Raw genomic sequence first — 14,498 nt, 5'->3', positions numbered from 1 at the left:
GGCGTTGCTGGGGAGGAATAGAGGGAGGCAGGAGTGTGCACCGAGAGCCTGGCACTGCCGCTTCCCTGGGCAGGCGAGTCCCAACACAGGCAGACAGGTGGGGCTGGCCTGACAGGTTCCAGAGGCCAGGGGCAATAGGGCGGAGCGTGGCTCTGATTTAGGGTGGCAACAGTTTGGGGGCCCGCCACACACACAGCGAGCGGGCGGGCAGGAGGTGGTTTTGCCGGTCTCCTCTTCCTGCTGCAGCCAGCCCAGCGTGCGGGCCATGGGCCCTGCCGGCGGGTGAGGCAGCCGCTGGGCAGGCATACTCGGAAGCCTGGGGCCTGGGAGCCTGGGAGCCCAGGGCATGGCGGGACCCCTGCGGGGCCGGGTGGAGGAGCTGAAGCGGCCGTGGTGGCGGGAGAGCTCACCGCTGGTGCTGCGGCACAGCGAGGCGGCCCGGCTGGCGGCCGACGCCCTCCTGGAGCGGGGTGAGGCTGCCTACCTGCGGGTCATCTCCGAGGAGCGGGAGCTGCCCTTCCTGAGCGCCCTGGATGTGGACTACATGACCAGCCATGTGCGCGGGGGCCCTGAGCTCAGCGAGGCCCAGGGGCAGGAGGCCTCGGGGCCAGACCGCCTCAGTCTGCTCTCCGAAGTCACCTCAGGCACTTATTTCCCCATGGCCTCTGACATAGACCCCCCGGACCTGGACCTGGGCTGGCCCGAGGTGCCACAGGCCACGGGCTTCAGCCCCACCCAGGCCGTGGTCCACTTCCAGAGGGACAAGGCCAAGAACATCAAGGACCTGCTGCGCTTCCTCTTCAGCCAGGCCCGCACGGTAAGGGCCTCATCTCTCCATCGCTCAGCTCACAGAGGAGGAAACTGAGGCCCAGAGAGGGAAGGGACCAGCCCAAGGCGACACAGTGACTTAGGGGCAGAATGAGGACCAGCACCTCTGGCACTATTAGATTGCAAACTCCTAGAAGGGAGGCATCCCATATTTACCTTGGCAATGCTTAGTCCCCAGGAATAGTATGGATGAACATAGAAGAGGGCATGGGCATCAGGGACTCCACAACCCTCTGAAATGCACACCAAGTGGTGCAGGTTGGAGGGGGGAGTCCTCGCTGCATCTTTACCTTGCAAGATGCTCCACTGCCTTATCAGAGTCTCAAAAAGTTTTATGATCCCCACACTAAGAACTCCAACCTTGGAGAACATCTGAGTCACTTCCTTAACTTACAGAAGAAGAAACTGAAGCCAGAGAGGGGCTTGGGACTTGCCCAGCGAGGTCCATATGGTGACATAGAGTTCAGGGCGTGGGGACACAGGGGCTCTCTGACTTAGGTCCTGGGGAGCAGTCCAGCCTTCCTTGCTGGCTCAGGTCCCCAGTTGCCCCCCACCCTCCTGCACCACATCTGCAGCTGGGCCTGAAGCAGGGGAGGGGGCCGGCGTGTGGGCCTCTTTGGCATGTCCTCGAGGGCTGGGCTTTGGAACCAAGGAGGAAAGAGGAGAGGGGGCTGCTGGACTCAGTGATGGGGAGCAGGACCTCAGGAGAAAGAGAATTGGGAGGGTAGGTAGGGGTGGTCAGCACCCAGAAAGGCTCTGGCCACACATAAGCACAGCTTCACTTCTGAAGCCCTGGCCTCCTACTCTAGGGGAATGGACAAGATGACCCCTGGCTAGGTTTGAGGTAGAGTTAGGTTCCTGCTGCAGAGATGGGAAGCCAGGATAATGGGATCCCACCGGTACTTCCAGAGCCTCCCTGGCAAGCCTGCCTGTGCCCCAGGCAGGGGACGGCCAGGCCTGATTGGCATCGGGAATGGGGTTATTAGTGAGGCGGCTGCTGTCGTCATCCTCACCCCTGCCTCTTTGATCTTTCCTGCCTGTCCTTGTTCCCCCACTCTGGCCAGGCCTGTGCTGTGAACTAGGGCATCCTCCAGTGCCTCACTTTCTCAGCCCCCATTTAGACCCCTCTGTCCTGGGCCGGGAGCCAGGCTCATGTACTGGGCTGTCATGACTCCTAGTGACCTTGGGAAATGCTGTGTTGCCCTGCAGCCCAATGTTTATAGAGCTCTGTAATGTCTTGAGCATTTTTACATTTAATTCCCTGTAGCTCTGAGACATGGCTATCATTATCTCCATTTAACAGCTGAGGAAGTTGAGGTTTCCAGAGGTGAGGCTACTCACCCAAACTGTGTCACCAGGAAGTAGTAGAGTCCAGGTTTGAACCCAGTTCTTTCTGACTCCAGAGCTGGAGTGCTATGCTCTGTAACTCCTGCCTCTCGGCCCTGCCTGGGAGAAGAGATTCTCATAGCAGATATATGCCATGGGAAGAAAGGCCAGCTGGGGGCTGGGAGGTGCCAGGAGGGTTTCAGGGGCCTCTTTGAGGCAGCCCTTTATATGGGATGGAGGCACAAGCCCCAGCCCAGCCCTCAACTGAGCAGAAAACTTGGATCCATTTGGCATGGGTGCAAATAAGGGAGTCTGCAGTGTAAGGGGTCACACCAGACCTCTGTGGCTTCACAGGGAAACTGAGGCAGGGCTGGGAAAGGGCAGTGAAGACCCCAGTAAGTGGCTTGTGGCTCTGACCCTGGAGAAGGGAGCCTCAGACAGACAGTCCCTGGGGCAGAGCTGGGCTGGAGTTAGTGGGGGGAGTGCAAGGAGCTTGCCTGGAAATTGGGGCCTGGGTTCTGCTTGTTACTGCTGTCCCGTCTGGGGATCAGTGCAGAGGGGGTGTTGGACTAGCACAGTCAATCCACAGTCATCTTTGATAATCTGATGACAGATAAACACTCGGTGAACCTAAAGATGCACACAAATGCTTTCAAACAGCTAGGGGTTCAAGACAGTCAAATCTGGGCTGGGATTTTACTGTAATCCCAGTGCTTTGGGAGGCTGAGGTGGGAGGACCGCTTGAGGCCAGGAGTTCAAGACTAGCTTGGGCAACATAGTGAGACCCACATCTCTACAAAAAATTGGAATAAAAAAAGAATTAGCAGCCAGGCGCGGTGGCTCATGCCTGTAATTCCAGCACTTTGGGTGGCCAAGGCGGGCGGATCACAAGGTCAGGAGTTTGAGATCAGCCTGGCCAACATCGTGAAAACCCCTCTCTACTAAAAATACAAAAATTGGCTGGGCGCGGTGGCTCAAGCCTGTAATCCCAGCACTTTGGGAGGCCGAGACGGGCGGATCACGAGGTCAGGAGATCGAGACCATCCTGGCTAACATGGTGAAACCCCGTCTCTACTAAAAATACAAAAAACTAGCCGGGCGAGGTGGCGGGCGCCTGTAGTCCCAGCTACTCAGGAGGCTGAGGCAGGAGAATGGCGTAAACCCAGGAGGCAGAGCTTGCAGTGAGCTGAGATCTGGCCACTGCACTCCAGCCCAGGCGACAGAGCAAGACTCCGTCTCAAAAAAAAAAAAAAAATACAAAAAATTAGCTGGGCGTGGTGGCAGGCACCTGTAATCCCAGCTACTTGGAAGGCTGAGGCAGGATAATCACTTGAACCCAGGAGCTGAGATCGTGCCACTGCACAGGTGACAGTGCGAGACTCCATCTCAAAAAAAAAAAAAAAAAAAAATTAGCCAGGGACAGGCACAGTGGCTCATGCCTGTAATTACAGCACTTTGAGAGGCTGAGGCAGGCAGATCACCTGAGGTCAGGAGTTCAAGAGCAGCCTGGCCAACATAGTGAAACCCCGTCTCTACTAAAAGTACAGAAAATTAGCTGGGCATGGTGGCAAGTGCCTGAAATTCCAGCTACTTGAGAGGCTAAGGCATGAGAATCACTTGAACCCAGAAGGCAGAGGTTGCAGTGAGCCAAGATTGCACCACTGCACTCAAGCCTGGGCAACAGAGTGAGATGCTGTCTCAAAAAAAAAAAAAAAAAAAATAGCCAGGCATAGTGACACATGCCTATAATACCAGCTACTTGGGAGGCTGAGTTGGGAGGATTGCTTGAGCCTGGGAGTTCTAGGCAGAAGAGAGCTATGATCATGCCACTGCACTCCAGCCTGGGTGACAGAGTGAGACAGACACTGACTCTTAAAAAAAAGAAGACAGTCAAATCTCTCTGTGCCCAAGTTAAGAAGCCCTGGGCTAGGTCACTGCTAAGAGCCCTTCCTGTTCACTTGCTCTTGAAGGCTCTGGCCTCCTGATTTTCAGTCCAGTGCTCTTTTCCTGGGGCCCGGGTTCCTGCCCCAGGCTTGGCTGGATGTAGGGAGTGCCCTGGGCAGCGCTGAGCTTTCATGCGCTTCCCCCTGCCCAGGTAGTGGCTGTGGTGATGGACATATTCACTGACATGGAGCTTCTGTGTGACCTCATGGAGGCCTCGAGCCGGCGTGGTGTCCCTGTGTACCTGCTCCTGGCCCAGGAGCACCTGAGGCACTTCCTGGAGATGTGTTACAAGATGGACCTCAATGGGGGGCACCTGCCGGTCAGTGAGGACCAGGGGCAGTAACCAGGGGTGCGGATGGGGAATCAGGGAGGGCGGGGGAGCCAGTGGGTGGCCACTCAGCGCTGGGGGGGCAGTGGGAGTTGGGGGTAGGTTCCCTTAGCTGTCTGGGGTTGGAGACCCCGTGGGGCAGAGACATGGCTTGAGCCTTACTCTCTCAAGGTCACCCCCAACCTACTTACACCTAGAACATGCGTGTGCGGAGCACGTGTGGGGACACATATTGCAGCAAGGCTGGCCGCCGCTTCACGGGGCAGGCCCTGGAGAAGTTCGTCCTCATCGACTGTGAGCAGGTGGTGGCGGGCAGCTACAGGTGAGCAGGCACGAGGAGGCGAGGGGGGCCTGGGACTGCACCACTGGCTGGCAGCTCTGAGCTTCCCTCCACTCATCCATCCCTTCAGACACAGACTGAGCACCTGCCATGTGCCAGGCATCATGCCAGGCTCAGGGGAGGGTGTTGGGGGCAGGTCGGCCCTGGAGGAGCTCACTCTAGGAGAATGATGACTTTAATGCTCTTGGCATAGAAAATGACTATTGCACATTGGAACTGGAGTGACTTCAGGGAACCTCCCCAAAGTCCATTTTACAGATGGGGAAGTTGGGGCCCTGAGGGCAGCCGTGTGCCCAGGCTCACTAAGCAGGGCTAGGGCAAGCACAGACTCTGGAGTCAGAGCTCTGCCCGTTGCTGTGAGCCCTCGTGGTGGCGGGGTTTGGGTCCAGCGTGCTGGATCAGGTATGCGCCTCTGGCTGTGACTCCTGCCAACACCCAGGGTCCTGCATTTTGCCTCCTGACCCCCCTGTCCCTCTGCCCCTAGCTTCACCTGGCTTTGCAACCAGGCCCACACTAGCATGGTGCTGCAGCTCAGGGGCCGCATCGTGGAAGACTTTGACCGGGAGTTCCGCTGTCTGTACGCCGAGTCGCGGCCTGTGGAAGGCTTCTGCAGCGGTGAGGACCCGCTGTCTCCCCGGGCACTGCGTCCTCCCCCCGTGGCCCTAGCCTTCAGGCCTGGCATCCCAAGCCCCACATCGTCCCCGCCCTCCAGCACCAGCCTCAGCAGCATCAAGCGGTCACCACTTACGGGTCTCTCCTCCTGCCTCGCTCTACCAGGAGGTGGTGATTGCAGTGACATGGGCATGGGGTCCTCGTCCCTGGGTCCTGCCCGCCATGAGGCCCATGGCCAGCCCTCCCTGCATCGCCAACTGTCAGACCCTAACCATGGCTCCCCTCCTGGGCTCTATAGGGCCAACCTGGGCAAGCTAGGGGCATACCCGTGGTCCCAGTCCTCCCCTGCCCTCAACCATAATACTGCCAGCCCCTTGACCTTGGCAGTGGGGTCCCCTCTGCTTCCTCGCTCCCGGCCCCTCCTCCAGTTCCACTGGGGTGTCCCAGCTATGTCCCGGTTCCCAGAGAATGGGCTCCCAGGAAGCCAAGAGCCCAGCCCCCTGCGGGGTCGATGGGTACCTGGCACAGCCCTGGAGACAGTGGAGGAGAAGGAGAAGAAGGCATCTCCAAGTCAGAGCCGTGGCCAGCTGGATCTCCTTGTCCCCTTCCCCAGAGCCCGAGAAGTGAGAGACCCTGACTCTGGGGTTACCCCCAACTCAAGCCCCCTTCGGCCTGGCGAGCAGGCCCCAGAGGACAGGAGGTTGTCCCCAAGCCAGGCCAACAGCCAGCTGGATCTTCTGTCCCGAGCCCTGGGTACTGGGGGTGCCCCTGAGTTAGGCTCCCTCCGACCTGGTGATCGGGCCCTGGAGGACAGGAGGATGTCCCTAAACCATAGCCATGGCCAATCAGACCTCCTGGTGCAGTACCCCAAGGCCCAGGGCTCCAGAGTGCCCCTTGAAACCAGCTCCTCAGTCAGACCTGCCAGACAGGGTCCAGATGAGCGGTGGCAGACCCTGGGACACAGCCAGCTGGACCTCATCACAAAGTTCGGCCCATTCCGGGGTGAGGGGCCTGGGCCCAATGGTCTTCCAATACCAAGCCCTGCTCGCACGACTGGAGTGGGGTCTGGGGATGAGAAACGGCTAACCCTGGGCCACAGCAAGCTGGACCTCATCACCAAGTATCATCAGTTGCAAGGTGCCAGGCAGGCACCCGAGCCTGGGGCTCCCAAGGGTGGCCATCTCAACGGTGGTAACAGTGACCTGGTCAGGGATGAGAAACGGCTGACCCTGGGTCACAGCAAACTGGACCTCATCACTAAGTACAACAAGTCCAAGTTCAAGCAGCTCCGAAGCCGCTTTGAGTCCTAGCCAAAGGACTGGCGTGGGGGTGCACTGGCAAGGGCAGGCCCCTCCTCTGTCCACCGAGACTCTGGACTTGCTCAGGTCCCAGACTGGGGAAGGGAGGTGTCTAGAAGGCTAGGTCAGACACACTCTCTGGGCTCAAGATTTTTGTGTACACACACACACACACACACACACACACACACTGACCAGTATATTCTTGAACCTAGGCTGTGTTTCCAGCCCTGTGCTGGGCATACCATAGAGCTGACAGGTGGGTTGACTGAGACCTGGGGACAGAGATAAAATGCACAAGCTGCTGGAGAAGGGGTCAGAGCCATAACAAGTTAAAGGTTAACCAGTGACAGAGGGTGTTAGAAAACAAAGGGCAGAGAGTCATGGAGAAGGTGGAGTAGTCAGAAAAGTTTCTTAGAGGAGATGGAGGTGGCCTTTGAGCCAGGCCTTGAAGGATGTGGAGGTTTTGGACAGAGGGAGGAGAGAGTTAGAAAAATTTTTGGTAGAGGGAATCAGGTGAAGAGATGCCCTAGAGAGGACTGAGTGGATCTGAGGTGAACGAGGGAGGAGGAGCAGAGTATGTGGATACCCGGACACACACACACACACACACACACACACACACCCCATCATCATCATCATCATCATCATTGTCGTCATCATCTTGCTGAGTGTCTCTTGAAGTACAGGCTGTGACAGGTTGTGGGCCATTTTCCTGAACTCACCACTTGCCGGGGACAGTAAACATGATACACATCAATAAAGCCAGACTTTATTATAAACTCACAGTGCCTGGTGTATCCTGAACTTTGAGGAGTTATGGGAGGGGCACGTTAGGGGAATGGGAAGGGCACCATTCAGGCCAATTATGGGGAGCCCCGTGGAGGAGGGTGAATGCCTAAGGAGGAATTGGGGGAGTCCAGGGGCTCCAAGCTACCACTGTGACATTTTGAGAGAACCTGGGCTTTTGCAGATTCTACAAAATATGGGCCAAGCTCATCCTGTCCAAGTGTGCAGCAGGGCCCTTGGCCCCCATCACTATCCCGGGGACAGAAGTTGGCTATTGAGTGAGTGACAGAGCCCGTGCGAGAGGCACATCGTGGAAGCCAACCAGCATCCACATCCTTGCCCACCCTGGACCCCTTTCCAGCCTTTTCCTGAGCCCCTTCTTCCTCAGTCCTCCCCTCTCTCCAGCACCTGTAGTTCGGCTGCCTTTCCCTCTTTGGCTACAACTCCTTCTCCAGCCTCGGTCTCGCCGCACTTCTCCCTCCTGGAACTCTCTCCATGTGTAGTCTCTTCTAGTCTTCAGCCCCTCATCTCATTCCTCAGCTCTCCACTCCCCTGCTGGATTCCAGACACGGACTTCTGTCCCTCAAGGCATAGCTGGACTCATCACTTTCCCCAAACCTGCCCTTCCTCCGGCTTCATTTCGATCAATACCGCCATCATCAACCCTTCTTCTGCGAGACACTCCTGGCCCCTCCTCTCCCTCATGCCTCACATCCGACCAGCCAGAGGTCAATGACAGCTCCTAAAAAGCTTCTGAGTGAATAATGAATGAATGAGCGCGAGCAGGCTGGGGGTGGGGTCAGGCGGGGTCGCGCCCAGACCTCTCGCGACCATAGAGTCCCGCGGAGGCCGGAGGTAGAGGGGCTGGATGCGTGGCCGGGCGCGACAGGCTCTCCCGGAAGTCTCCCTGGGCGGAAGTGGAAACGGAAACCTTTTTAGGGAGTCCAAGGTACAGTCGCCGCGTGCGGAGCTTGTGGGTAGTTGGTGAGCTGGTGTGAGGGAGTCTGGGAGGGTCAGCTCCGGTCCTGGGTCGGGAGGGGTGGGACCAGAGGATTCAGGGCCGGAGGGTCTGGTGGGGGCCCAGTGGGCGGGACCCGAGGGCGAAGGGGCCGGGAGGCCGAGAGGGGCGGGGTCGCGGCGGGGCCTGAGGGGCGGAGGCCGGGATACTTGGGAAATGATCCGCTGGCCTTGAACTCCCGGCTCTGCCGCCCCTAGGCCTCATGGCGGTCCGAGCGTCGTTCGAGAACAACTGTGAGATCGGCTGCTTTGCCAAGCTCACCAACACCTACTGTCTGGTGGCGATTGGAGGTTCAGAGAACTTCTACAGGTGCGGCGGGAGTCCCAGGGCTCGCGGTGGCGGGGAGGGGTGCGCAGGAGTCAAGAGCTCCGGCAGGGTGAGGGTGCCGGCCCCTCTGTCCCGCGACCACCGAGTCCATGTCCCTACAGTGTGTTCGAGGGCGAGCTCTCCGATACCATCCCCGTGGTGCACGCGTCTATCGCCGGCTGCCGCATCATCGGGCGCATGTGTGTGGGTAAGGCATGTGGAGGACGCCAAGGGAGGGAGTGGTCTCCAAGCACCATTAATTACACCCCCGGAGGGAACTCGAAGTGACCTAGGGATTCCCAGGGTATCCTCTGTTATCTCTGGGCACTATAGAATCTCTCAGGCCAAGTGTCAGGAGATGGGGGGGGGCAACCTTCTAGCAAAGGCTGCTGGATAATAGTAATAACAACGTAAAGTGCTTTCACTCCTGTTCTCATTCCTTCTTCACAAAGACACTGAAAGGTAGGAATTACTGGCCTAGCTTGACTGATGAGGAAGCTGAGACTTGTCCTAAGTGACTCACTAAATTCCACACCTAGTTCTTAGTGTGGAAGTGTGGAGGAGGATTTTTATCTTTTTTTTTTTTTGAGACAAGATTTTTGCTCTTTCTCGCCCAGGCTGGAGTGCAGTGTCAAGATCTAGGCTCAAGTGATGCTCCCAACTCAGCCTACCAAGTAGCTAGGGCCACAGGCACGTGCTACCACACCTGGCTAATTTTTTACGTTTTTAGTAGAGACGCGGCCTCCCTGTGTTGCCCAGCCTGGCCTTGACCTCCTGGACTCAAGTGATCTTCTTACCTTGGTCTCTTAAAGTGTAGGGATTACAGGCGAGAGCCACTGTACCCAGCCGAGAATTTGTATCTCATCTCTTCCTGTCACTGACTGTGAGCAAGGTGCTTTCTCTTTCTAAGCATTCATTTCTGTCTCTCTAAAGATTAGCTAAGATTTGCGGTCATCCTGCTCAGTTTTGTTGAAATCTTAAATTCCCTTTACCACATCTCTACCCTACCTTCCTACCTGTCAGCACTGTTAATTCTGGTCATTGGTCCTCTCTTTTTATTATTATTTTTTTGAGACGGGGTTTTCACTCTTGTTGCCCGGGCTGGAGTGCAATGGCACGATCTTGGCTCACTGCAACACTCCGTTCAAATGATTCTCCTGCCTCAGCCTCCTAAGTAGCTGGGATTACAGGCGCACCCCACCGCACCTGGCTAATTTTTTTTGTGTTTTTAGTAGAGTTTCACCATGTTGGCCAGGCTGGTCTTGAACTCCTGACCTCAGGTGATCCTCCCACCTCGGCCTCCCAAAGTGCTGGGATTACAGGCATGCGCCACCGCGCCCAGCTGGTCCTTTCTTTAAGCTGGATCTGTCTTCCATTACTGCTGCTCGTTGTTTCTTAATTCTGCTCATTGAGGTCACTTTTATAAGTCTGTTTATTTTTTTTTACTTTTACTTTAATTTTTAAAAATCTTAAGGCCGTTTGGGAGGCCGAGGCAGGTGGATCACCTGAGGTCAGCAGTTTGAGACCAACCTGACCAACATGGAGAAACCCCATCTCTACTAAAAATACAAAAAATAGCTGGGTGTGGTGGTGCATACCTGTAATCCCAGCTACTTGGGAGGCTGAGGCGGGAGAATTGCTTGAACTCGGGAGGTGCAGGTTGTGGTGAGCCGAGATTGTGCCATTGCATTTCAGCCGGGCAATACGAGCGAAACTCTGTCTCCAAAAAAAAAAAAATTTAAGCCTAGTGACCTCAAAGTTTTTTCCTATTCAGTTAAAGTACTCTGATCTCTACCCATGCCCACAGGACTTGAAGCAAGTTCTGACAGCAAGGGAGATTTTAGCTTAGTCCTTGTGTATTTTATGATGGGAGTGACCTGGAATTCACAAATTCATTGGCGTGTATTTGTAGATTGTTCATTCTTGTTGCTGTGTGGTGTGTTTAGTGTAAGTATATCACAGCGTATTCATCCGTTCCATTGACAGTGCATTTGGGCAGCTTTCACTTTGGTCTATTAGGAATAGTGCTACTGGCCGGGCGCAGTGGCTCACGCCTGTAATCCCAACACTTTGGGAGGCCGAGGCTAGTGGATCATGAGGTCAGGAGATTGAGACCATCCTGGCTAACATGGTGAAACCCCGTCTCTACTAAAAATACAAAAAAATTAGCCGGGTGTGGTGGCGGGTGCCTGTAGTCCCAGCTACTCGGGAGGCTGAGGCAGGAGAATGACGTGAACCTGGGAGGCGGAACTTGCAGTGAGCCAAGATCGCACCACGGCACTCCAGCCTGGGTGCAGAGCGAGACTCCATCTCAAAAAAAAATATTATACCTAAGAGTGGCATGGCAGAGTCACAGGTTATGTGACTATTTAGTAGTAGTTGCAGGTGATGCCAGATAATTATCTGAAGTGGTTGACCAATTTACACTCCTGTCTCAGTATGAGAGTTCAGTTGCTCCATATATCTTTGTCAACACTTGGAATTGATGACTTGTAAAAATTTTAGTCATTCTGGTTGGGGTCGGTGGCTCACATCTGTAATCCTAGCACTTTGGGAGGTCGAGGTGGGCGGATCACCTGAGGTTAGGAGTTTGAGACCAGCCTGGCTAACATAGTGAAACCTCGTCTCTACAAAAACACAAAAAATTAGCCAGGTGTGGTGGCGTGCACTTGTAATTCCAGCTATTCAGGAAGCTGAAGCAAGAGAATCACCTGAACCCAGGATGCGGAAATTGCAGTGAGCCGAGATCACACCACTGTACTCCAGCCTGGGTGACAGAGTGAGACTGTCTCAAAAAAATAATAATTAGCCATTCTGCTTTGTGTGTAGCATTAGCTCAGTTTTTAAGTAGCAAAATATACAAGTAATGCCAGGAGCTCTTCCTGTTAGTTCAACTCCCCTCCAGTTGATGATGGTGAAGTAGGCGGGATTTATTGAGATTCCTGGGTGGTCTCTGGCCTGCCCTGGGTGTTGTCCAGATCAGTGGGTTAGAGGGCTGGGCTCTGGGCCTAAAGCTTTCCTGGGAAAGCTGATTGGGCTGGGCTGGGTGGTATCCTCAGCCGCTAGGGCTCAGCAGGAATCTTGTGTATTCATGGTTCACCTTTGTCTCACCCTCTAATTTGGCTTTCTCCAGGGAACAGGCACGGTCTCCTGGTGCCCAACAATACCACTGACCAGGAGCTGCAACACATTCGCAACAGCCTCCCAGACACAGTGCAGATTCGGCGGGTGGAGGAGCGGCTCTCAGCCTTGGGCAATGTCACCACCTGCAATGACTACGTGGCCTTGGTCCACCCAGACTTGGACAGGGTAAGGCAGCCCCACTTGACCCAAGAGTCACAGGGCCATCCCTGTCAGTGTTTAGCCACTGTTCTTTCCTAACAGTCAAGAATTAGGGGTCTCCTGTGGTTTTTCTGTATGGGCCCTTGAGTTTCAGGTATTCATTGGAATAGTGATAACAGAGGCCTTACCAAGTGTCAGAAAGAAGCTGGGGAGGGTATAAATCCTTCAGGATTGAACCATTCAGTCCTGCAGCCTGGGCCAGGATAGGTGATCAACTGTTGAACTTTTGAGTGTGGGTGAGAGGGGAAAACAGTGACATTGAGACCAGCCTCCAGCTGTTTAGGGCATGCATGAATTTTAGGGGCTTCACAGCTGGCTTTGACTCTGCCCTAAGCTGTACTTCCTCCTTTCTCTGGGTGAGGGTTTCATATGAGGTACATAGGAGAAATGAGGGGCTCAGGGAGCCAAGGCCCGGGTGCTTCTGGGCATGGAGAACCCTGGTTCTGGGGCTGTAAGTGGGCCCTGAACACAATGCCTTTGATTGATAGGAGACAGAAGAAATTCTGGCAGATGTGCTCAAGGTGGAAGTCTTCAGACAGACAGTGGCCGACCAGGTGCTAGTAGGAAGCTACTGTGTCTTCAGCAATCAGGGAGGGCTGGTGCATCCCAAGACTTCAATTGAAGACCAGGATGAGCTGTCCTCTCTTCTTCAGGTCCCCCTTGTGGTAAGCATCCCCCCATGTGGTAACCTGTCCTCTGAACCCTGTCTCCTGCTGAGGCAGATCCTTTCGCCCAGTGTTTGGGAGTCTGGGTCACTACCTGCCGCAGTTTTTGAGACTGGGGCTGCAGGTCAGGGAGGAGCAGGGTTTGGGGAGAGTCCTCATTGAGGAGGGAGAGACTTTGGTGCTGTGACTCACACTGAGCCCATCCCTTGGCAGGCGGGGACTGTGAACCGAGGCAGTGAGGTGATTGCTGCTGGGATGGTGGTGAATGACTGGTGTGCCTTCTGTGGCCTGGACACAACCAGCACAGAGCTGTCAGTGGTGGAGAGTGTCTTCAAGCTGAATGAAGCCCAGCCTAGCACCATTGCCACCAGCATGCGGGATTCCCTCATTGACAGGTACCTGGGGTCTCTCCTTCCTTCTGCTCAGGGTTGGGGGTTAACTTGCATTTTGAGAGTATGGGGAAAAGATGTCATCTAGAATGAGAGCCTACCAGTTTGTTCTGATAGCTTCTTGAGTGTGACAGCATATCTGCACACCGCTGAGCAGATAGAGCCAGCACATTTTTTTTTTTTCAATTCACCATGATTTTCAAAACATATTTATTGAGCAACTGCTAATCCTCGTCTTTGTGGCTTTTCAGGGCTAGGATACTAAAGCAGCAGCTGCTTGAGCAGCTTTTCAGAGCTGGTCTGGGGGTGAGGGCTGAGGCAGGCACCTTGAGAGTGAGGTGGATTCTGTGAAACAACTACTGACCGTGAGCTTTCCTTTCTCTTCAGCCTCACCTGAGTCACCTTCCAAGTTGTTCCATGGGCTCCTGGCTCTGGACTATGGCACCTTCTTTGCACTCCGCCCAATCTGCACCGGATGCTGGCAGGGAGGTGGCAGAGAGCTCACTGGGACTGAGTGCCTGGGCACCCAACCCTTTTCCACCTGTGCTTATCTCCTGGATCTATCATTACTGCAGAAACCTGCTCTGTTGTGCTGGCTGGCAGGCCCGGTGGCTGCTGGCTGAGGGTTCTGCTGTCCTGTGCCACCCCATTAAAGTGCAGTTCCCTCCGGGCCATTCTGAATGTGATGTTTGGGGCCCTCAGCCTGTGTACAATCCCCGTACTCTCCAGTTGTTCCAGCATCCTGGGAAGATAGGGTGGGATAGACACAACACACACCCAATCTAGTTCACTACCTCCACACACACCATTCCCTTCTCCACCATCATCAGGATGGGAGGCTTCATCCCCGGGCAAGAAACTCTCCACTACAGTTCTCCTTTTTTCTTTTTGAGGCAGTCTCCGCCTGTCACTCAGGAGTGTTGTGATGCAATGATGGCTCAAGCGATCCTCCCGCCTAGGTTTTTGTTGTTTTTGTTTTTTTTGTAAAAACGAAGTCTCACTATATTGCCTAGGCTGGTCTGATACTCCTGGGCTCAAAGTGACCCACCGCCTCGGCCTCCCAAAGTGTTGGGATTACAGGCACGAGCCACCGCGCCCGATCTAGTTCTCACAGTATTCACCCGACTTCTGCTCCGATTTTCTCTGGCCTTGAAAGGCAGTCTGTTCCGATTTTCCCCTGAGCCAGGTGAGCCCCCCGTAAGAGCTCTGGGGTATCTGGCTTCGGGGCAGTCTTTGACTAAAGTGGATGGAGGTTGCCCGTCCTTGGCTGGGTAGGCCTGGGGAGGGGCGGCGGCGGCGGCTTCCCAGCGTCC

The 14,498-nt window shown here is 55.2% G+C and overlaps 2 protein-coding genes across 5 annotated transcripts; both read left to right on the top strand.

Moving 5' to 3' along the window:
• Positions 1-207: 207 nt before the first annotated feature.
• On the top strand, positions 208-7,462 carry FAM83C (family with sequence similarity 83 member C). The gene is made up of 4 exons (XM_033186215.1): positions 208-817; positions 4,250-4,417; positions 4,624-4,748; positions 5,251-7,462. Exons 1-4 carry the CDS (start codon positions 347-349, stop codon positions 6,686-6,688), a joined length of 2,202 nt encoding a protein of 733 aa, XP_033042106.1. The 5' UTR covers positions 208-346; the 3' UTR covers positions 6,689-7,462.
• Positions 7,463-8,198: 736 nt separating this feature from the next.
• On the top strand, positions 8,199-13,857 carry EIF6 (eukaryotic translation initiation factor 6). 4 transcript variants are annotated; one of them, XM_033186217.1, is made up of 7 exons: positions 8,199-8,414; positions 8,681-8,792; positions 8,912-8,997; positions 11,923-12,098; positions 12,620-12,796; positions 13,010-13,191; positions 13,573-13,857. In XM_033186217.1, exons 2-7 carry the CDS (start codon positions 8,686-8,688, stop codon positions 13,580-13,582), a joined length of 738 nt encoding a protein of 245 aa, XP_033042108.1. In that variant the 5' UTR covers positions 8,199-8,414; positions 8,681-8,685; the 3' UTR covers positions 13,583-13,857. The 4 variants fall into 4 exon arrangements, with proteins under 4 accessions (XP_033042108.1, XP_033042107.1, XP_033042109.1 ...); XM_033186216.1 differs by having other exon boundaries at positions 8,199-8,449; XM_033186218.1 differs by having other exon boundaries at positions 8,334-8,438.
• The last annotated feature ends 641 nt before the right edge of the window (positions 13,858-14,498 follow it).

The sequence above is a fragment of the Trachypithecus francoisi genome, unplaced genomic scaffold (genome assembly GCF_009764315.1).
Source record: "Trachypithecus francoisi isolate TF-2019V2 unplaced genomic scaffold, Tfra_2.0 Lachesis_group21, whole genome shotgun sequence".
Taxonomy (NCBI): Eukaryota; Metazoa; Chordata; class Mammalia; order Primates; family Cercopithecidae; genus Trachypithecus; species Trachypithecus francoisi.
This window is presented reverse-complemented; position numbering and strand designations above follow the sequence as displayed.

What these genes read in the sequence shown, in the direction of transcription:
- FAM83C (XM_033186215.1), top strand. Translation starts at nt 347, where the DNA reads ATGGCGGGACCCCTGCGGGGCCGGGTGGAGGAGCTGAAGCGGCCGTGG. An exon ending in TCTTCAGCCAGGCCCGCACG is followed by an intron (nt 818 to 4,249) that starts GTAAGGGCCTCA and finishes CCCCCTGCCCAG; the next exon opens with GTAGTGGCTGTGGTGATGGA. An exon ending in GTGGTGGCGGGCAGCTACAG is followed by an intron (nt 4,749 to 5,250) that starts GTGAGCAGGCAC and finishes CTCTGCCCCTAG; the next exon opens with CTTCACCTGGCTTTGCAACC.
- EIF6 (XM_033186217.1), top strand. Translation starts at nt 8,686, where the DNA reads ATGGCGGTCCGAGCGTCGTTCGAGAACAACTGTGAGATCGGCTGCTTT. An exon ending in CATCGGGCGCATGTGTGTGG is followed by an intron (nt 8,998 to 11,922) that starts GTAAGGCATGTG and finishes GGCTTTCTCCAG; the next exon opens with GGAACAGGCACGGTCTCCTG. An exon ending in TTCTTCAGGTCCCCCTTGTG is followed by an intron (nt 12,797 to 13,009) that starts GTAAGCATCCCC and finishes ATCCCTTGGCAG; the next exon opens with GCGGGGACTGTGAACCGAGG.